The sequence below is a fragment of the Nannospalax galili genome, unplaced genomic scaffold (assembly GCF_000622305.1).
Source record: "Nannospalax galili isolate Female #2095 unplaced genomic scaffold, S.galili_v1.0 scaffold796, whole genome shotgun sequence".
NCBI lineage: Eukaryota > Metazoa > Chordata > Mammalia > Rodentia > Spalacidae > Nannospalax > Nannospalax galili.
In genome coordinates, this window is record NW_008337084.1 from 773,391 (window position 1) to 797,058 (window position 23,668).

General features: G+C 39.3%; 1 protein-coding gene across 1 annotated transcript in view; it reads left to right on the plus strand.

The window, feature by feature from the left end:
* The window catches only part of Tox (thymocyte selection associated high mobility group box), a 311,520-nt gene that overhangs the window by 271,761 nt on the left and 16,091 nt on the right, over positions 1–23,668 (plus strand). Inside the window, exons 5-6 of the mRNA XM_008832094.3 lie at positions 5,439–5,669; positions 17,583–17,663. Of these exons, the coding sequence (XP_008830316.1) occupies positions 5,439–5,669; positions 17,583–17,663 (312 nt within the window). The remainder of the gene's footprint in view (positions 1–5,438; positions 5,670–17,582; positions 17,664–23,668) is intronic.

Genomic DNA, 23,668 nt, shown 5'->3' on the forward strand with positions numbered 1-23,668 from the left:
AAGAGATACAAAGATTCATGGGGTTTGTGTTGTGTCTTATTTTCAATGTGCTTGTTATTTTCAGGAATTGATTTTATGTATAATAAATTTTCTCATATTCAAAATATTATAACAGTGGAATTAAACTTTAGTCCCTGGTTATAGAACCTTAATAGATTGACAAGTATATTCTAGAACACTGTTTAGAACACAGTACTGTGAAGTCCAGTATAGCAGCCACTGGCTATCTATGACTGCTTAGATTTAATTTAACTAATTAAGACTAAATTTAAAACCTTCAACACTCAGTTACACCAGCCACAGGTAAGTGGTCTGTAGCCACCCTTCTGTAGCTTGCAGAGCATATGTTTATCATTCTTAAAAGTTCTATGAGACAATGGTGCTATAGATTCTAGAATCTGGAGCTTCTTAGAAAGTTAAGATATGAAGCTAAAAGCTTTCATCTATAAGTACAGTAAACCAAGATCCAGACAATGTCTAAAATTAAAGTCCAGGAACATATTGTAAGTCCATTTAGCTAATTTTTCCACCACAACCGTATTTATCATCCTTGTGTTCATTCTAAATAGGTTGTGGTCAAGAGTCAGGTACTTTTCAAAACGTAATCCGTTACCAGCATGTAAGTGGTTCCAGGCTGGAGCAGCGTTCTTTACAAGAAAGCTTGGCATATGAGCAATGACTGCACTTTTACCTAAGTAGCAAATTACCTCTGAAAATGGGCCTTACAAATTCCCACCTCATTACCCAGAATCCAAAAGGGTAGCTCATTACTACATCTTTTCCATGTATGAAAAGTGGTGAAAAATACAAACCACAGGTCAGAGAGCAATGTCCAGTGTTCATGAGGCAAGTAGTTTTACCAGTCCTCACCCAAGTACTTGAATCCTGAAGACATCAAGCCACAACAGTGAATTTTCATTCCATTATACTGCCTCTAAAAAGAAAGAGCCATTGTGCCTATCCAAAAAAGCCTTTATCCAGGAACATTGAGCAGTATAACAAACAATTCTCTCTAAAGCACATTTTATTTTTGTAAAAAAATGAGAATCTTTCATACATACCTCTTTTCCCCTTTATGTAAGTCTGGTGATAAATAGAGCATTATTTCAAATCATAGTTGAGTTCTCTGCAAGCAGTTTTACAGGTGGTCAGAAGATCATGACCCAAGAATATAGCTTTGATGATCTAGGTTAATTATTGAAGGAAAGGTAGTGAATCTTGAGTAATAAATATGTCATGTCTGCCTTTTAGATTTCCCTTCTTAGATGACAGCCATCCTCTTGCATTGCAGACAGTTCAGACCAATGGTAACACCAGTATGTCTCTAAATGGAGGCCTGGTTGGCTGAAAGTCAATCAGTCTCTCTTGGTTCAGCCATAGCAAAAGCAAATATAATATAGTAATCTGTGTGGTCTGATCTTAAGGAGGAAGATACCCCAGCTTCACAGTGTACTGCATCTCAGGAATACCATCAGATTAATTACTGATGATGCAGAGTTATACCTCATGGCATTTAAGCAATGTCACCTAAGCCTTCAGAATTTGGATATAAAGGTCATGAAATGCTTCCATCTATAAAACAAAACTCCAACAGGCCAGAGAGATGGCTCAGCAGTTAAGAGAAATGGCTGCTCTTTCAGAGGATCCAGATTCAGTTCCCAGCATCCACATGGTGGGTAATAACCACCCATAACTGCAGTCCCGGGGGATCCAACACCCTCTTCTAACCTCCAGGGGCATTGCATGCATGTGGTACACTTACACACATGAAAACAAAATACTCATACACATGCGAAAATAAATAAATAAACTAAGTTCTGAGACTGTGACACAATTTACCATACCCAATCCTACAAGCCATGCCACAAAAGTCAACAAAGCCTCTATACAGCCAGACTGGTTGTCTGGGTTGTTTAGGGTTTCTTAGAGCAGTGCTATGCATCATTTCAAAATGATCATTTGATGTCTTGATACACTGATACTTGACCCTCTGTTTGCTACAGGTTCTCAGGCTTCTTTGGGTCATCCTAGAAAGTTGAGTCTTTTGTGAAGCAAAGAGGATAACTGTCATAAAACCAGTTTAATGCGAAACTGAGCCTCAGCTTCTTCTGTGGTCCAGGCACAGTTCTGAACTATAGAAGAGGGAAATTATTTAAATCATTTAGAGAAATAACTTGAATAGAGAATTTAGACTACATGGTAGGAGATTTATCTCTGTGACTATTTGATTACTTTCCAAAAAGATTGACATAATATGCAGTCATAGAGATTTTAGTTTTTCCAATCACTACTATTTTAATTAAAATTTAAAATAAATGTAGGTAATACTCCATATAAATATACACTTATCTGGGCACTTTGTTCCATTTCTAAGTATTCCAATCTGTGAAGTAATGTGCCTTCCCGTGGCATAATCACCCATTTCTCTGGATTTATTAAGGTGTGGCAGAAAAATTATATATGAAGTATGTTACACAATCAATTAAAGTACATGTACATTATGAAATGATTACTATAACCTGGATAAATAACACATTCACCATCTTATCTGGTGACCATTCTCTTGTTTTCTTGAAGCTACATCCATTCATTCTCCCAGTCAAACTACTATTTTATGTTACTATATTTACTAGTATTACAGCAAATGTTGAGTAACTTACTGTGTTTCAGGAATCACATGGTAAGTGCTAGTGAGCAAGCTAGACCTGACCCCAACTCAATAGCACTTACACTTGGGGATGGAAAACAGTCTAAGGACCATGTGCATACTGTTATATAGTAACAAGTTTGAGATGTGCTATGAATGAAAACCTGTATAACTCAAGTGCCCAACAGGGGCCTGACTGGAATTTGAGATATCTTTAAAATTTAAAAACAGAGATGTCAAATAATAGTTGCTCATGTGCATGCCAAATCGGGGTAAACACAAACCTCACAATCATCCAGTCACAAATGGTTGCAGAAACCGTATGTGCATATAAGAGTGACAAGAAATGAAGATTTACAGCATAGAACCCTGTAAGGTAGATCATCATGTAATGGCCATTTGGAGGAAGATGAGCCAAAGAAAATGATTCTAAAACCAGCGAGGCCTACAGGATAGGAGTAAAATCCAAGGGGCTGTTCTAAGACAGGAAGAGAGCCTTCCCAGGGAAAATCAAGCAAAGGCAACAGAAAAATGTCCCTTGGATTCAGCAATGAAGGCATTGGTAGCTCTATGGAGAGTAGACAGTACCAAGAAGTGAGGGCAGGGGCACAGAAAAGGAGCTGGCTATAAAGAGGAGAAAAATATGGGCATGTGTAGTCTTGAAAGACAAAGAGTTGCTGGTTTGTATCTCGAGGATTTTATATATGACTCTTGGAAGAACAGACCCGAGATGATTTGACTGAGGTCAGTTTCCCATGCCTAGGCCATCAGGGCACTTGTTAAAAGCTTTTCCAGGCAATTCCAATGTGTGGCCATTTTTGATGACCACCATTCTAGGACATTCATGCCTATGTGTTGGATTTAGAACTAGCCCATGAGTTTGCCCAGTATCGATACTGTCCCACAATGCTGCTCTTCTGACAGAATTAGAAGGAACCCAGCATTTTCACAGAATCACCTCTCAGATTCATCCTGGAGAAGTTATCAACCAGTGTTAGTTTGTCATTACATTAGCTTGTCTACTCGATTAGGAACATCGTGTTCCATCGAGTAGACAGTTTATAGCCATGTTCATTATGATCATCTTCAGTTCTCCATCTCTCTAAAAAAGAGCAAAGCCAAAGACTTCACAAGGATTTTATCCTGTTTCTTGGGCAGATCTTTCAAACTAATTATAAGGTATCAAAAATGAAGATAATGTTTTTCCATTCATTGAAATATTCTTAATGTTTCTAATGTGTCATCATTATTATTTGAATATCCTCTTAATGCTTTAGTATAGATAAATATATTCGTTTCCGTAATTGAAAGATGCACTAAAACTAGCTTGTGGTAGAAAAAAACAGGAGCTCAAAAAAATTGCTTTAAGTAAGATAATGAAGCTAAAGCTAATTAAAGAAGGGCATGAATTTAGATTCTCTGACGTACCCCTGGGACTCTGGAGAGACCGTGCTGCCTCTGCTATGGTGGCAGCTATTCTACACAAGTGCCTCACCCAGCATGTTACGTGAATAAGGCCTATATCATTCTCTATCTAGAGAGAACAAAAGTGGCCCCACAGCCATCAAAGATGAGGATCAGAACAACAACCATTAGAGCAGCCACTGTCAGGATACGCAGGACTTAGTTGATGAGAGACGGACACGTGTAAAACAGGTCTTCACACAGCACTGCTGTGTATTCCCATCAAGTCATAGGGTTTTAGAGCTGGAAAGAAATCCTAGCCAGAATCCTTATTTTATAGGGATGAGGGATGAAGGAAATGACATCACCTTTATTTAGTAAATAAATATAATATTCACATGCAGGTTTCTTAAGCACACATACACACTGAGGATTTTCCCAATTGTGTCAGAATAAAAATTTAAATTATCCAAATATTCATATCTGAGGACCGTGGGAAAAGATGAACTCTATTTTTAGACTGAGTAAAATTTTGTTCTATAAATCTCTAGCATCTAATTTTTAGAGGTACAATCTCCAATATGGTAGCCATTAGGCATATATGTAGCTGGTTGAATTTGAACAAGGCTACAATTTATCTCATTCATTCAAGCCACATTTCAAGTGTTATTATACCATCATATAGCTTCTGCCAAGTAGGACATTGCAGACTATGGAACTTTTCCCTCACTGCAGAAAGTTCCATTGGACAGCTGTTACTAGAGTCTAGCTCATGGTGTTCTCTAAGCCATAAGGATATCTGTATTTCCTCAACCACATCCATAGATCTAAGTACAAAACCAAGAGCCATTTGACTTTATTTATGGGAAATGCTAACCCCATGTTTAAAGTCCTAATTAGGAAGATGAGTCTGAACTCCCCAGAAGAAAGAAAGCCCAATAAGAGAAATTTGCTGTTGTCCCACAGTGAAAGAGAAAAGATGAAGAGAGTTAAGTAGTATTTCATTGTGTTAATTAATTAATATTATAAGAAATAATATAAATAAGAAAGAGGCAAGATTAAAGCTATGTAAATTGAGCTGGGGGAAGGGTTAATATGAAGACCACATTGGTTTTTTTGTTTGTACTGTTTTTCTTCTCTTGTGGTGCTAGGAATCAAATCCAAGACCTCAAGCCTGCTAGGCAAGTGCTGAACCACTTGCTACACCCCAGCACAGAGTCTGAAGTTTTATGTGCAAAGCAACAGCAGCGAATAGCTCTGCTCCTTAGACACAGTTCTGTGGGACGTGCCTGGGTCAACTTTGTGCCTGTTAAGGGAGAACAGCAATATGACTGAGACACAGACTATTTTCAGTTCCTCTCTAACTCTGTCTTTATTTTTATTTCAGATCAATGGTGGAGAGAAACGGCCTGCCTCTGACATGGGGAAAAAACCAAAAACTCCCAAAAAGAAGAAGAAGAAGGACCCTAACGAGCCCCAGAAGCCCGTGTCTGCCTATGCGCTGTTCTTTCGAGATACTCAGGCTGCTATCAAGGGCCAAAATCCCAACGCTACCTTTGGTGAAGTCTCTAAGATTGTGGCTTCAATGTGGGATGGTTTAGGAGAAGAGCAGAAACAGGTATGAAGGATTCAACTTGAGTGGGAATCAGCTAGATTACAGACAGTGGATTGAAAGATGGCTTCTGTGGGCCTCAAAGAAGTTTGTCAGATACCCGAACTATGGCTGAGAATGTGCCCCATCTGAACCAGATTTTAGGAAACGCCCACCTAGTTTTACACTCCTTTATTACTCTTCCATAAATAGCACATTAGTTCCCTTGTTTCAAAGTTTCTACAGTGTAGTTACTTTTGGAAGGACTTCTACGTATCCCAGCCAGGATTACATCAGTCCCCAATGTTGCCAATGTGATCATAAAGACTTAAAGTCTTAAAAGTATTTTGAAAACTGTCCACACCTCTCTTCAGCACTTACTATTTACCCTTTGGTCATCAAACTCTTTTTGCACTTTGCAAAATGAGCCTCAAATTTAAGGATTTCTACCCTTGGCCATTCCCTAAAGACCACCAGGGTATGTTATTTAATCCTCTCTATATATTTAGTCCATATTTCCAGGCTGTGTTAAATGGGACCAGATGGCTGATTTTCCTTTCTTTTCTTATGGATGGCCATGGTGTGGCAGAGGGCTATGCTTAGACAGCCAAGGGAGACATGCCAACAGTGGCATAAGCAGTCTGGGAGATCTTGAGGAGGATAGGGTATCACTTTGGGAAAGTGAAGTTTCAGGCAATGTATGGAGCCCACCCACATGAAGAAGCCATATCACTCCTTTGTCTAAACTAGAGGCTAGTTGACCCTTGTCACCATGTATAATTATTGCCACAAAGAAAACACAAAATAAGCATGATCATTAAGTTATCAATATGACTACGTAAATATTATAAAAATTACTATATTAATGATGTATTAATTTCATATTTGACCCTTGATAGAGATATTTGCCACTCTTCACTATGTCCAGGGAGTATATATTTTATAAACAGAGGTAAGGGGCTGGAGAGATGGCTCAGCAGTTAAGAGCACTGACTGCTGTTACAGAGGACCTGGGTTCAATTCCTAGCACCCACATGATGGCTAACAGCCATCTTCTGACCTCCATGGGCATTGCACACCATGGGTGTACTTATATCCATGCAGGCAATACACTCATACACATAAAATAAAAATAAATAAAATTGTTTTTAGAAAATATTTTTTGTGAAAAAGAGGTAAAGTGCTTTCTGAGGAAGCGTGAGGACCTGAGTTCAAATCCCTAAAACTCAGGTAAACTCAGATATGGTAGCACCTGTCTGTAATCCCAGCACTTCTATGGTAAGAGGGGACGCAGAGACAGAATCCCTGGAAGCTTGTGGAACAACAGCTAGAATAACAAAAAGACCATGCCTCAAGGTGGAGGGCAAGGACCAGCACCGAAGTTGTCTTCTAATTACCACACATGCACTTTGGTATGCATAAGATCATACCGATACACACAGAGAGTTAAAACAACAGGCAAATGTTTAAGAATCTATCCACTGTGACTGTACATCAGTATCTGTTACATATGTAGGATGTTTTACTGTTAAAGCACTCTTGTGTTATTTGTCTCCTATGTTCTATCCAGTATTCATGGGCCTATAGGAAATTATCCCAAATCTGCAGATTATGAAATCTAGTCAGGTAGATGAAGTTCACTCATTTATTTGACAAATATTTTGAGTACATATTTGTCCAATGCTGTCCAGACACTACAGATACGGCAGAGTTAAATAAGACAAACAGGTCTCCATGATGTCTAATGCTGTGTCTACACTCAGTGCTGCAACATAAAATTACTACGAGTAGAACTCATCATTTAGCTTAGAATTCCCTTCCTGACAAACTTTTGAACTCAATGACAGTTGGAATGATGCAGCCAGTTGCTAAGAAAACACAGATCTTACCCTCCAGTTACTTCCAACTTCCTGGAAGTCAGTCATCCTCTATAAACTCAAATTGCTATACATTTTCTTATAGCCTCAAGATTGCCAGGCTGAAGGAATGCCAGCATAAGCAAGCCAGGCCCGCCTATGGAGTATTGAGTGCAAAGAGTCACCTTTAAGGGTGGTGAACACAACATGGAAACTTTATGCACTCAGTTTAAATATCCATCTTACTGGTGATACTGCAGGTGATGTTGTGTTGTGCTGTGTAATTCTACTTGAAGCCTAATGTCATTATTTCAGGATTTCGGAGCTGATTTATTGCTGTGCGGTCAGTTATCTTCCATAGCCCCAGATCTTAGATGAGGTTCCCAGTTAAGTGTGGACTTGTACACTTCCCTCCACTTAGTCGAGTACTGCTGAAAGATGGGCGAAGTGTACTTGGATGAGGGCACTCAGCCTTCGTGCCTGTTCTCTGAGTGGGATCACCTTAATGCACACCTACTCTATCCATGATTCCAGATCAGAGAACATACCTCTCTCTGCTCCACTAACCCTCCATGCATTCTGGGGTATGAACTGACCCCTAGCCACTTCCATCCTGTGATGAAATTTCCTGGAAAAAGTTCTAGAAAGTGACTCTTCTCCCTAGCGACTATGTGGGGCAAATCTTGTTCCTTAGAAGATATACGTGGCTCCCCTCTGAAGACTCCAAAGGGGCCTGTGTTCTGTCTGGTCTCTGCTTTCTCAAAAGCATCCTACTAGGGCTAATTCTTCCTTTCCCTTTCTTGCCTGTCTATGGTCCCAGCTGTCTTAATAGTTTCTCACATTTCAGACCAGTCGTTTTAAGACAGAGGTCTTCAAAGGCTTTTTTCAACCCATGATCTGCCCTTTACATTACGAATATAAAAATAATTGCCTCTATTCTTTTACTGCTGGAAAAAAAATAATGTTCATATTATAACAATCAGGTAATTCCTAAAAACAGCAAGTACAAAGAGTCAAGTTTTGTCCTGCTAATTCTATTATAATGATGATTTCATTTTTAATATAACAAAGGTGAATATTAAAATAGCTCTTGATATTCTTTTTGTCTGACTGTATAATTACAGACACTGTATCTATAGAGAGACACATATATATGTACATATGTGTGTATATGAGATTTGCTATTCTCAACATTGATGTTAAAAGGGGAAATTATTCCCATTCCTCCATTCTGGATGTCAAAATAGATATGACTGGAGCTATGATGTAATAGTTAAGGCTTTTTAGTTACAGACCTATAATGACAAGAGATTTTCCTTTTCTCATTCTCATTTTATTTCTCCTTTAATAAGTAACTCAAAATGAGTCTGCCACTGGGTTCTCTCTTAATGGAAATAGTTGAGGTATTTGAAGGAAAATTCATTTGATAAATAAAAGATGACATTATATAATAGTTGAACTACATAACTCATACACCATAATCAAAATCTACTGACTACATAAGCTATTTCAAGATCGTTTAGGAAACTACTTTTAGAGAAATAATTCTTTTATTTCTTATAAGAAGTAAACACTTAAAAACTTGAGCACTTGTTTGAGAGTTACTGAAACAAGGTAATTGAGAGCTATTTGGGTCACCCTAAGATGGTTTGTCCCCAAGACTAATGTTTCTTTATTGACTTAACATAGATCAAGTCTAGCTGATTCTGTCTGCATAAAGATGATCTTGTGTAATAAAAACAGGGAAACTGCATACTGCGCTAGAAGGTTTGGATTACAACTGGTGTTGAGGCCAGGCCCATCCCTTCGGTTTCTAGTGAAGGAAATCAGACATTGCTTCTAAAAGGGACGCATGGCACCCAATGGTCCAGCACTACTCTGCTGCACTGTGGCAGCCTGTCCATGACAGTTTGCAAAAGTTGCCAGTGAGGCAAACATGCCTACTTCACAGGCACTTTGGGGCATCCAAAAAATGCCGTGGAAATATCCCAAGTGCTATTCTAGGGCATTGCCGCCTGTTCGTCCCTTTATGCTGACTCATTGTGCCAAGATACTGTAATAGCTGTTTCAAACATAAATTAATTGTACTTTACTCTCATTTAATAGTCAAATTGGTCAACTTACCTACTGCCCTGTATTTTTAAAGAAGCATTCCTGGAGCAGGTTAGAAGCTGATTATTAAGCCTCAGAGTTTCAGACAAACATGCATGTTAGGAAAAAATCCCACATGATGCTTTTGCATTATGTAGGCAGCTGGTTTGGGTAGAAAGCTAAGGCTTCATGTGCCACAATTGTTCAAAAATCCTGTTGTCATAATAGCCAACAATTATGATCAGCTAAATATATAAACACAAACTGGGAAAATGAACAGAATTATCAATAACTTGGTGGGCTCTCAGAAAATTACAATGTTTATGGGAAAACAGCATTAGTAAGATTACAATTGAATACTTTCCTGACTGCCAGAGGGAACAGGCCTAATAGAGAGGTGCGTTTCTATCACATGCTTGCTCATTGTGGAGTCTGGGCTGCTAGGAAGCCACCATGGAAGGGTAGATCTTTATTTTTCAGAATCCATGGTGAGGGAGAAACTGTGTATATTTTGGTACTGCAAAGACTGTTTCAAAGAAGAGAAATCAAAAGGAAGCTGAAAGAAGTGATAAAAATCCTCCAGGAACACAAACCCTCCCTCATGAATCCTTCCCTCCAAAGCCACTGAACAAACTCCTATCAGAGATGGCTCCGTTTTAATACTTGGGAAGATGGTGCTGAATCTGGAATGCAGAGAAAATTGTGCTTGGGATTCCAACCGGGGGTTTTAAATGCTAATGACTCGTAAGACAATGAAGAGCCAGTTTCAGAAGCATAGCAAGTTGTTTAAAAGGCACCAGATGGAGAAAAGGGAATAAAACACAAGGATTGCTGTGATGTTGGGTTTTGCTACTTAGCTTTCCCAGACTGCAACCTGCAGAGGAGAAAAAAAAGTAAGTTAACAATATCATCCCCCTTGTATCGTGGATGCTTGGAATTTTAGCAACCCTCAGCATCTTTTTTACAAGGATCTTCTCGTCTACCTCCATGACTTCTGAATGCTCTGATTCTGATCACTGTGGCATAGGACCTGAGCTCACGGAGACAATATAGGACAAATCAAACTCTATAAAACAAAAGAGCTGGCCAGCTTTGAACAGAGAGCAGTTTGACCCACGGAGCTGTAAAAGGTTCTGAATTTTTTTTAGTCCTGAAAAGTTACCTTAAATCAGAACCAGATGTAAATTACTAAATGAAACTTAAGTTCCTAATTGGAGACACAGTTGGGCTCTAAGACATTTAGCAAATTACAAACAAAATGTTCTTGTTTACATTACATTAAATGGCTTTAAAGCTGCAGCCAAGAGCTAAATAAACATGCTGTTATGCTAAAAATGGAGTGGAAAGCCTATTCGGATTTGGTGTATTCAGGGGAAACTGCAGCCCACGGGTGCCTGGAGAGTGTATTTTTGTAAATGCTAGTCCTGTCGTGGAAGAAGAGAGTGGATTTACCTCAAGATGCCCAGCCTAATGAGCAGATATCACTTGCAGAGAAAGCGTTTGAATACTGTAGCATATGCCTTCTTTCAGGATGCATAATTCATATCCAAGGATATGAGCCCCAGCAGCTCAGCTCAATAGCAGCACCTCATTATTTTATCTCTCAGTATTTATTCCTATGTTTGACGCCTCATGAAATTACTGCTAATGTGTTTATATAAGGGCAGATCTGACACAAGTGGGAAGAATGTAATTTCCTCCCTCACTCTTTCCTGCTGCTGTGTCTTCTTCCCTGGTAGAAGTGGCAAGTGTAAATAGTTAATTTGCTTCAATTATGAGCCTGTCCTGCTAAATTAGAAGCAGCAGGGATATGAAGAGACAGAATTATACTTAGGAGGCAGCTGACAAATCCTCTGAGCCCACAGAATCAAATCATTTACTCCTCATTGGTGCTCAGACACCCACTACATAAACGCTGCTGGGTTGTTGCCCCTTATCATATGATAAAATTTGGATTTTATGTCAACAATACTTAAGGGTAACAAAAATCCTGCTGCACTCCAGCATTTGCACATCTATACATTTATCTTGGCAATTTCCTTATAAACCTGATGCAGTTTCTAAGAGATGAGGTGTAAAGGATGTGTGGAACAGTTTTCTCATTTAGAAGCCTTAGTCCTCTGTCCAAGTACATTGGGCAGCACTAATTGGGCTCAGTTGGTTTTATGTGTGTATATACATATATGCATATACAAAACAATAATAATTATAAAGGAAAAGGACACATGAATTTTAGAAGGGGTCGGGGGCACAGGAGGCGTTAGAAGGGAGAGAGGGATATGTATGATGAAAAGGCATTGTACTTATGTACTTTTATCTTGGCCTTAAAAGACAAAATAATAATCACTCTGGAAAAATCTTTTTAATATTAAATAATATACATAAAGGACATTTTTAATTAAAAAATATTGAAAATCATAGCATTTAAGTGAAGTTTATATTCATATACATTTCAAACTGAGCAATTAAAATTATTGCATGATATCATAAGCATATTTTACTTCTAAAACCAGGTATTTATATATACATATATTTATTGGTATATCAATGAGATTGGCACCACGGATATAAATGTATGTAGTAGAGGTGTGTAAATATTCATATGCTTATACACAGTGGGAGCAGATATTTCATTTAAATGTTTCCATAGCATTGATAAGGAGATGACTCCAAAATTATACTCATTCCATTCAAATCTGTTACAACTCATTATTTGGGGTAGGTTGTATATCTATCTACCAGATTCTGTTTCTGCTGATACGTGTTTTAATTTAGAAGATGCAGTTTAATAATTCTTCCTTAGCACGCATGCGAATGCTGATTCATAAAAGGCAAAATCCAATTCCGGGGTTACACGTTCAATAAATACAGGCACAGGCTGTGTAATACTGCTTCCATCAGGGTGGGCTGCATGGACAACAGTGGTCCTGTGTAATTACATAGCCTGATGGCATTGTAGTGCTCTCACCATGTGTAAGTGCACTCCATAATGTGCATACCGTGACAGTATCACTTGCCAATACATTTCTCAGAGTACAACCCTGTCATTCACTGATGCTTGCCTGTGTTTCCTGAGCACCTACTATGTATCCGGCTGCCCTGCATACTATAGCTTTCACAGTGAGAGATGAGACCCTGTAATTTTGAGTCTGAGAAAGGCATCTGAGGGTGTTTCCATGGCTAGGAAGAGCCATTAACCAAACACAAACGGATCTTTGACACCAGGTTGCTTTGATTCACATCTTGGTTGCCAAATACTTATTGTAAAATACTTGGTCAACTATTGCCTGCTGTGTCTGTGTTTCCTGTTCTGTACCATGGATGTAATAATACCAAGGCAGTATTCTTCTTGAAAGAACTAAAGATAGTATACACACAAAAGTGCCTGACAATAATAATAAAAGAGGCGTGCGATCAAGGCATAATTTTTAACACTTCTATACCCCGCATGCCTTCCAGCAAAATAGACACATAGCAGTTTGTTGGTTAAGAGTAACCGAACAACATGGTACTTAGTCATCCTCACTTAATAAATCAGCAGAGATGTTGGATAGCAGTTTTTTAAAGGCAAGATGCCTGTCTCCTGTCCCTGCCAGCCCAGAAACGGGTGACACCGGGATAGCTGAGGTTCTTTCGATGTATCAGGTGGTCTTCAAAAGGACTGAATAGCAAGACGGTCACATCATGCAATGTTTTCAATCCTCTGAAGACCACTTTAATAAAACTCTTTTCAGTTTTGGTATCCTTAAGAAAATGCTGAGCAAGTTAAACAAGATGGAAATGTAGCCATATTTAAGGACTAAGCTACATGTACAGTACAGACGCACTTGCGCTGACTGACCTAAATAATAGCATCCCTGAAAGAAGCTGCATGTTTTAAGTTTCTAAAGGATGTAGCTCTGGGATTATGATGAAATTATTCTTACACATAATTATATTGCTAAACACTTCCCATAAATACGAAATGGTAGTGGAAAAATACATTTGAATCTAACCAAAAAGAAAAATACCTTTTCATTTTTTAAATAGTGTTTGAATAAAATTCCAGGATAAAAAGGATTTTACACGTTCTCTTATTGTTAGTGCAATAACTGTTGAAATAAACTATGAGTAGAGATTAAGAGCCAGAGCCAAAAAGAAAGAAGGGAGAAGGAATTAGCTGGTATTTACAAGATTTTTCTTTTCTCTATTAGCCGGTTGGATTGTTTGCGGAAGAAGAAAGGAAGAGTGAAGTGACAGACTGTATAAGAAAGTTTCTTTTCTGTTTAAGTTTTTCACATTCACTGACATTGAACTGCCGATTTTAATTAGGGATTATCAGTCTATAAAAACACATGGACTCGCTGGTATTTAGAGCATTTAGTGAATCACTGGATCACAGGAACAGGATATGAGTTCTCTAGAACTGTTATTTGATGTCTATCTGTGTGTGTTTTAGGTTAGCCACTGAGATGCAATCTTCAGATAGGATGTAGTGGCTTTCTTGGAATAACAAACCACAGCATATAACTATGTTAAGGCAGGATGAATTCGAAAGTGTTTGGATGAGCTTGGGAAAATGATAAATGATGTATTATGATTTTTCAATCCTCATCTGGCCAACTTTGTACTTTATTTCAAACAGCTGTGGTCCATTTGGAAGCCATTTTGTAGCTCAGCAGAGCACTAATATTTACTGTATGAATCACATACCTTAAAAAATATTTGTCTTTCCTGAGAGAAACTATTTCTTTCCCAAACTTAACTTTGACATAAATCAGACCCATCCTTATAGGTTAGGTTTCTTCACACTTGATCACTGAGTTGATCATTCATTGCTAAAGACTGTCGCACGACCTCCTTGGGCTTTGCGAGTAGAGGATTTTCTTCAACTATAACTCTAGGCTTTGAAACATTTTTGAAAAACTTTCTAACAATAATTTTAAGTATCTGTTCTAAAGTAACAGTCTCCACTTCCTCTGAGTGTGGAATGCTTACATACGAACGCTGCTGTCTCGTTTGGGCCTTTGGACAGTCCCATTACTGGGGATCCAGAGAGTTTCAAGGAGCAGCATCAGAGTCATATACAGGTTGCAGTTTTGGAACTATTAGATAGTTCTCAAAGGTGGAGGGCCTAATTACTATTGGGTAGACGACCTCAGATTTTCATTCTGATCTGGGCTACTCCCCTTTAAACACAATTACAGAAACATACCTCCTTAAATGACCCCCTGTGACTTCTCCCTTTGAACACCTGCAGTTATTTGGGAATGTTTGGACCCATCAATCCACATAATGTAATGTGATGAGTTTACTCTTTCGTAAAGTGGTATTTAGGCACTTATGTGGTGATCCCAACATAGCCAATCCATCAATAGCCAATGGGGAGCCATTTGTAGAAAACAGGGATCTCGGAATGCTAGTCAGGTATCCCATAACAACATCGATCCTGGAGAGAACAAGACCATATGTTCAGCCTGAAATGCATGGAGTTAGCCACCTTTCTCTCCTGGTTGTTAATCAACACATTTAGGAAACTTAACACTTTGTGTGAAGTTAACTGCCAGAAGCCCAGCAAAGGGTAACATCATACTTAAACTGTTGCTGTTTCAATAGACACCAAATGAAAGAAAGATAAGATGCTAGAATCAGCCATCTGTTGATAGATTTGATGCTAGAATCAGCCCATCTTATCTTTGCTACTTAGAAAATGACACTTTGGGCAATGCTGGGGACAAAATCATGTTCTGCTGCACTTTAGAAGCTACATGAACCCTACTTAGCCAATGGAAAACACAGCATATGTAGCACATTAATAAAAATCGTGACAGAAGTATTTAGGATACACAAATATATATTGGCATCAAATATAAGTTGACTAAACATTTTCTTCAAAATCCTCAATGCACATCCATCAGTATGAGAGAAGACCCTTCTCAAAACTGTGTTGTGCTGCACTCCTGTGCTGCATGTACCCCTATGCATGCGTGTGGAGACCAGGGCAGGACTTCAGGTGTGTTCCACTCTCCGTCTCTACCTTTTGACCTTGAGGCAGGATCTCTCACTGAACCTGCAGGTTCACCTAGGCTAGCTGGCCAACAAGCTCAGCTCTCTGAATCCTCCTGTCTCTGCTCCATAATGCTAGGGGTACAACACGAACAGCTGTGGCTGCCTTTTACATGAGTTCTGGGGACTCAAACTAGTCTTCATGTTTACAGAGCAAACACTCTTATCCAGTGATTCATCTCTCCAGTGCTGCCAAACTATTTTAAGTTATTAAAGTAAGAATAAACGGTGTGCTTAAGAACATTAATTAAAAATTATGTCATAGAAAAATGGGATTAAGGGGAAACTATTCACAGGAATTTAGCTCTCAGAAAAAAAAATCAATCAATCCATCAATCAGTCAATACAAATCAGAAGTGCTCTGTGTTTCTAAATGTGGCCGAACCAACCATGGGTCATATTGTTCAAAGGCTTTACTCTATTCTAGCGTTTATTTGTATTCATGTAAGAATTTCCGAAAAAGACTCTGAATTTGAATTTTGATAACCAGTGCAGTCCTGTAAATTTAGAATACTCCTGTACTTGGGTCAAAAGATGTATTAGCTTTTTACTAAGAACAATAAGAAAACTAAGTAGAAATTTTAAGTTTCTTCGGTCTCTTATTTAGTAAATATGGCAAGATGATCAAATGGGAATATTTTAGTAATTATTGATTATTTTAGTTGGTTTTTACTATACAAAACTACCAAAGTTCTTAAGCACACCTTAGAGGGTAGGAACCACGTTTGTTTCATAGAGGCCTCCTATGATCTATCTACGAGTTAACCATGTGTTCACCTGAAGTAACATATTTTGCTGTAATTAAAATATTCATGACTAAATAATACTTCTCAGCTCTAGAATTTCAGGGTTGGGTTCTGGGATCAGCAAACCACAGTCACTGGAAAGCAAAGATTGCCCCCTAGTGCCAGCTGCCTGGTACATGGAATTAGACGCAATTTTTATATAACAATTCTTATACAGACTAATGCTTATATAGACATATAGTTTGCTAGTCATATCAAGGGAAATACATTTCCATCTCTACAGTCGATGATGAACAGTATCTTGTTCTTTTGGGCTGATTTGAAATGATTGTCAGACGTGTAATGTGGAACCTTGAAAGCACAAGCTTTGTGGCCACATGACCTTTGGCACACAAGCCAGTCATTTTTCAGTGCTTTCATTCTATTTCAGATGATTTTGCCTTTGTTTTGAAGATTATTCCCTCTCTAAAGTAGAAAGCCCCGTGAAAATCTGTTCATTTTAGAACACTTTCTCCTTTGCAAAATGAAGTGTCCCCATAGCTGTGTCATCTGTGTTTCTGTTGCTGAGGACATGACTAGTGCAGGCCACGCAGCGTAGCAGGCTGTGGCCCTGACCACTCGGCACCCCTATTCCAGGTTCAAATGTGTCCTTGGCTGACACTCCTACTTCCTGAATCCTTGGAAATAGAATTGGGTGCTGATAATCTTAAAATTGTGTTGAACCCAGAGATTCCATCATATGTCCAATTATTTCCATATTGAACATGATGTGTGGCCTTTGAATTCCATCTTGTTTTTGTACTTAGCATGGACCATACTTGTGAGAATATGACTGTACTGTAGATTCAGTTGTCTGTCATATAAATATGAACATTTTATTCCTTGTGCATGTTTTTCGGGAAGCCTCTGTCAATACTGCCTTTCCAAGCCATTTATTTTCACTCCCAAAGCAACCCAGACGAATCCTTTCATATACATTATGTAAAGTGCAAAATTCTACCATTGCTAATTTTTTCCCTATACAGTCTGTTTCCCTCTTTCAAATCTGCCACAGGAGGAAAACACAATCTTCAGAGAGATATGTTATTATATTATATTATATAATTATATGTATGTACGTGAAATTATCGTTCCGTATTGTGCGTCTCTGAAAACAAAAGCAGATGCACTTTCTAATTTAAGATTCTTTGTTGTTGTCACAGGTCTATAAAAAGAAAACTGAGGCTGCAAAGAAGGAATACCTGAAGCAACTAGCAGCGTACAGAGCCAGCCTTGTATCCAAGGTAACGTGCAATTGTGTGGTACCGGGACTGATTGTTACCCTCTCAGTGCAGAATCTGATAGTCATTTAAAGGCATCAAATATCATATTAGCATTTCTACACAATTTTCTTTGTTGGAAAAAGTACATCCTGAATAAAGCTATATGTTGCAGAAATATTTGTTCATCACTGGAAGACCAGAACAGTGGCTTTTGCAAAACATTGTCCACCTGTGGATTATTGACTTCCCAGTTAAACACAGAACATTCTAAATCTGGAGCCAACTTTGTTCCTCCAGACCTGACTCCTGCATGATCCCCCTCCAATCCTGTGGGCCTTTACTGAGAAGACGTCACCCACTTCAAGTTCTAATATCAGCATCAGAATATAAAGCAACCAAAATGTTTTTAATTATATCATTTTGCTTGAAAATAACTATACTTAAATATATTTTATGCTTCAGGATATCTTGTATGTTAGCCCTTGCTGTTATGTGTATTAGAGTAGACTCTGTTTGGTTTCTTGCTATTAAAAATACATTTCCCTTCATAGAATTTTCAGGAGGTGACCACAGATCAACAGGGCTGTATCTAGAAAGACATGACATTGTGACATGTCATGTTCAGATTGTTGATACTTGTGTTCATTGTGACCTAGGCTATGGACTTCACTGAATGAGCCCATGAAAAATGTTTTTTTAATCCACATATATACGTTCCCATTATAACAACCCTAAAATAATTACATAAATGAGGTTTTTATTAAAGAAAATACAGAAAAAAAGCAAAATATAAATACATAAAAGATTTAAGTATAATATTCTTATAATCCAGTCTTTTCTATTTCTAAGGTGTAACCTCGTAGGAAACTTACTGTTTATTATTTAAACTTAGATTTTCCTTCCATATTATCTCATTCTAGATCTCTTAATTTCTAATTTATCTAACTCCTTTTGAACTTATTTGCATTTTCAGCCAATCCCACATCTCAGAGTGCACATAGAATTCACAGACTGTTCATAAAATTGTAACAAAAACACCTCACCACATATAAGATTCATCTTGCCACTAGTCACGTTGATATTTTATCACATTCATACACTCAAATTATGAGAGACTTTTAAAACAAATTATTTCATCCAAGGTGAGTTTGTTTTTGAGCATTTTCAATAGTTTTAGCTAGAGTGAGTTTACTTGTAAGAAAATCAATATGGGAAGTGTTGGTCCTTATACAAAGTGCTCTGGCTGATGACACACAGAGTGCCAGGGTGCTGCAGTACTGACTAAGCCTTCATTTCCAGAACAAGTGACCGCGGATTTGCTTAGATGCAGATTTCTCACTGTTCAGTCTCCAAGTTGCAGCTCTCCATGTACAGCAATTTGAATAAATGCTGCAAATTGCCATTTCTGCATTTAAGAAACGAAGCACTTTTTTTTACAGCTTACTCTGACATTTTTCTTCTCTTTGGCGGTAGGAATTTTGCTGGAGCTGTTGAATCTCTGTTTATGTACAGCTCTCTATTATGTGTATACAAATTGAAGGGAAGTTTCAATCACTCTCTCTAGCTTAGAAAAATGACCCTGTGGTGCTGTGTGTGAGCAAGTATTTGCTATATAACCTTCTGCACACGTACAAAAAATTTACCAGCCTTCCTCCCAGAGCATGTGGTACCATGTATACAAATCCATTTCTTTTCCATTTTACTTATAGTTAGGTAAGGAACATCCACTCATATGTAAACATCTATTTTCTGTTATAATTTTGTACTATAGTATAAATTATTTTCCTACTCTGAAAGACCTAAAGCAACAAACAGATAATTATAATTTCAAGTAAGCACCATGTGCCAGCCAGGCTTCATTCTTTTTTGTTATTGTTCATCCATTCGTGTGTTTATTGGCAAATTTTCCTGAGAATGTGGATATGCTCTGTGCCAGGCACAGAGAATACGGGAGACAGAAGGCAAATTTGGGCTCTTCTTATAAAGAACATTTTCTAGTCAGGGAAGACCCCTAATAAAAGCACAGAATAATAAATGATTAAAGTTTGGAGAATCTAAGGTCGCTTAGCAAAGGCTTGGCTACAAAGGCCTCTTAGAAGAGGTGGCATTCGAGTCAGGGGTCCAAGGAGCTTGCACAACCAGGAAGAACAGACAGTAATGCAGAGGGGGTTATGCGATCAGACCCAGAGGATTGGAGGGACTGTGCATGGGGCCTGCACAGGGCAGTAAAAGGAGCTGGAATTTAATCTCAGTGCAGAGGGAGCCACTGAATGGCATTCAGTAGGGAGCAGAAATGTAAAGGCTCACTTTACAAGCATGAATTCCCTTAACCCACATGCTACACTCCTTGAAATAGGTTTAATTACCAGCATTCTGCTGAAGAAAAGAGTAAGCAGGAAACCATTGACAGAGGCACCATTGCCTACAAGGCCCTTATCTTTTGTTTGAGCTCCACCCCAGCCCCCCATCTTTCTGCCGGGCCTAAACACACCGCTCTCCTGCATCCTCCAAGTCCCCACTCTACTGACGCTGTGGCGTGGCACTGGCATTCTCTCCTCAAAGGCTGCTTTTTTTCCCATGAAAAACAGTGTTGACCAGAGCACCACAGCCATTTTCCTGGGTTCCTGCACGGACTTTGCTTTGCTCCTCAGGAGACTTATACCCAGCAAGTTACTTTCTATTCAGTGCCCTTCTTTCTCTTGCATGCCTAGACCGATAGACCTCACTCACTCCTGACCACATCATGGCCATCTACTGCCCACTCCACATCGTACTCTGTGCTCAGCCCAGGCTGCAGGACACTGTTCCATGTCAGGCCCACTGGAAGGTGCTGAAAGGCAAACAGGAGCAGACAAGTCCCTGTGGAATGTTTCTTGACACTTGAAAGGTTCGAAGCTGTTCTCTAAAATTAGCTGCTTCTTACAGAACATAAGCAAAAATAGAAAGAGCCAGTGACGATGACTGTTCATGTGAAACTGAGTCCTGGGAACACTGTTCCTCCCCTGCCATTTATTACTTTATGAGAGGTATGATATGTCGTCTAATCCGGTATCTCCATCAACATGGCTCCAAGCTTGGAAAAATTGAAATCTACCCCAAAGAGAAAAGCCCTAGGGGTGGTCAATAATATTCTCACCTCTGTGCTTCAACACAAAAGTCCTGGTGGATCTTTTGCAATAATAGCGTACAAGGAAATGGCCTCCTGCTACTGAGTCACCTCTCCGAGCCATTTCCCATAGATTCCGACTGGCTGTCAGAACCATCCTGCATGGCAACTTCCCTCCCAAGCAGAGACTGAATGTTTTGCCCTCCTGGAGAGCAAGGCACTGATGACACTGAAAGCTCGAACTCAGTGTCTTGTTCTAGAGCTTCTAGGCTTTTCTCTACCCTGAATGACTGTCGAACCTTCCTCATCTTTATAACTTGAATGTCTTTTTTTCTCCAATAAGATTCCAAGCCAGCTCTTACCTATTAATAGCTAAGAGTGAATCTGCCTTGACTTAAGCAAGGCTGGTGTCTGGAAGGCTGCCCACTCTTAGCACCATGCCACCACCCTCAGAGGCTGACCAGAAGACTGAGGAATTGGGGCCTGCAGAATGCTGGAGTCTCTGGCCCTGTACCCCAAAGCTCTAGCTGGGTAGTGCTTTATCTGGTCACATGGGACAGTGACAGGACCATCCAGCACCAGCCTCTTCTGCCAGTTCAGAATATCTGAAAGTTTCAATGGAAGTGCTGAGCACTACAAACACAGTGCTAGGCAGATCTCAGAATAACTTCGTCCATTTTAGCCACTATTACTTAAAAGAAGTTAGAAAACGAGCATTGGAAGGTCCAAGGTTAAAAGGCAGTAGTACAGAAAAGAGGACTCACATTTTTTAAGTTCAAAACACAAAGATTTGAGGATGCACATGGCCATACTGGGCACTAGGCAGAGGGCAGGGGTTACCCACACTGTACTTGTTCTGGCTGTAGAACAAGAAGCTAGCAGGTATTTCAAAGGAAAGACATGAAATCTGGGGTCATTGCCAAAGTTGTAGAGTTAGATTTAACATTTTCTTCTAGTTGGGACTAGAGAGATGGCTCCACGGTTAAGAGCACCGACTGCTCTTACAGAGGACCCGGGCTCAATTCCAAGCACCCACATGGTGGCTAACAACCATTCCTAACTCCAGTTCCAGGGGATCTGACACCATTTTCTGACCTCTGTGGGTATTGCATGACATGGGTGCACTTACATGCATGCAGGTAATGCACTCATACACATAAAATCAAAAAATAAATAAAATACTTTAAAAAACAATTTCTTCCACTTGAAATGTTTAAAAATCAGAAGCAGAGGTTGTAACTGAGGGTCTAGAAAAAGCCTATGAAATAACTTCAACCTCTGTGTTTCCATATAGCATCAAGGGAGCCATGCTAGAGGAGATTTCAAAGGGTACCACTGTCATTCTCTGAGAGCCTCAGAGAGCAGAAAAGTCTGCAACCACGAAAACAGAGGAACCTGGGTTCAATCACAGCTCCCCACCACCTTTTCTCATGTCTACAGGCAATGACTTGGATGTTCTAAGTTCCAGCTTACTTAAGTATTGAGCAGATAAGATAACAGAACCTTTCTCATAGAATTTGTAGAATAAAGTACAAAAAGGTATACACACTTCACTTGAGGACATTATGCTAAATGAAGTAAGTCAGTTAAAGACCAAGTCTTACATGATTCTACTTACATGTAGTGTCTAAAATGGTCATGTTCACAGATTCAAAAAAGTAGAATGATGGTTGCTGTGTGCTAGGGGGAGGGAAAGGACTACTAACCAATAGGCATAAAATTCCAGCTAGCAGAATTAGCTCCAGAAGTCTGCTGCACAAACATTGTACCTGTAATGGACAATAATTTTTATCCACTTAAAAGTATGTTAAAAAGGTAGATCTTGAGGCTGGAGAGATGGCTCAGCAGTTAAGAGCACTGACTGCTCTTTCAGAGGAGCTGGGTTTGATTCCCAGCACCCACATGGCAGCTATGAACCATCCTTAACTCCAGTTCAGGGGAATCTGAAGCCCTCTTCTGACCTCCACAGCATTGCACGACATAGGTGTACTCACATATATGCAGGCAATACACTCATACACATAAAATAAAAATAATTAATTTTATACTTAGAGCTGCTGTAGAACAAACAAGGAGAAATCAAGCTGGTGCTGATTTCAGAGCCTCATCTCTTCTGACTAGCTTTCATAGTGCTGAAAGGTGCTATGCATGCTACCAGAAGGGAAAGATAATCATTTGCCTTACACAGATGTGGATCCTGTGAGCTACAACAACTGGCCTAGCAAGATATGCCCACTGGTACAATAGTGCATGGATATTACGGGAGTAACCAATCACTCTCTAATTGGTTTTAAGGTCTTCTTCATAGGATGGAAGCCATTCATATCAGGCTTAGGAACCTGAGGCTAGATAGGACACAAGGCGTAGGGGAGAACCTAATGCTAGTTTTGTATTAGTTACTGTATTAAACTGACTCCTAATGACTTATTGTTATACCAGTACATTAATGCGTGTCTCAACTCTCACTAGAGAAGCTTCCTCATGCAACAGATGATGAGTGACACAGAAACCCACAACTGGCCATTGTGCAGAAACAAGAGACTGCATGCTTATCCCTGAAAAGGATACCAATATCAAACCTGTGCCTCCCAAGGCTTAGGGATCACTGCAGAAGAGGGGGTGGAAAGACTGTAAGAACCAGAAGTGGTGGATGATCATAAGAGACAGTTTTCAGATATCTGGTCAGTTACTTATATAAACTCAGCAATAGCAAGCTCAAACCAGACAAAATTCCAGCATAGAAATGGGGAAGTGGGTAAGAAACCCCAGTCTAAGGAACTTATGGCAACCAATGGCTACTGGCAGGGTGAGAGACAGTCTCTTCCAAGGCTGGCAGTCTTGGTAGGTCAGCCAGGCTCCAGAAGATGACCCCACACTGAAGGACATTTAGGGGCAAAAATTAGATTTTGTAGGCATATAT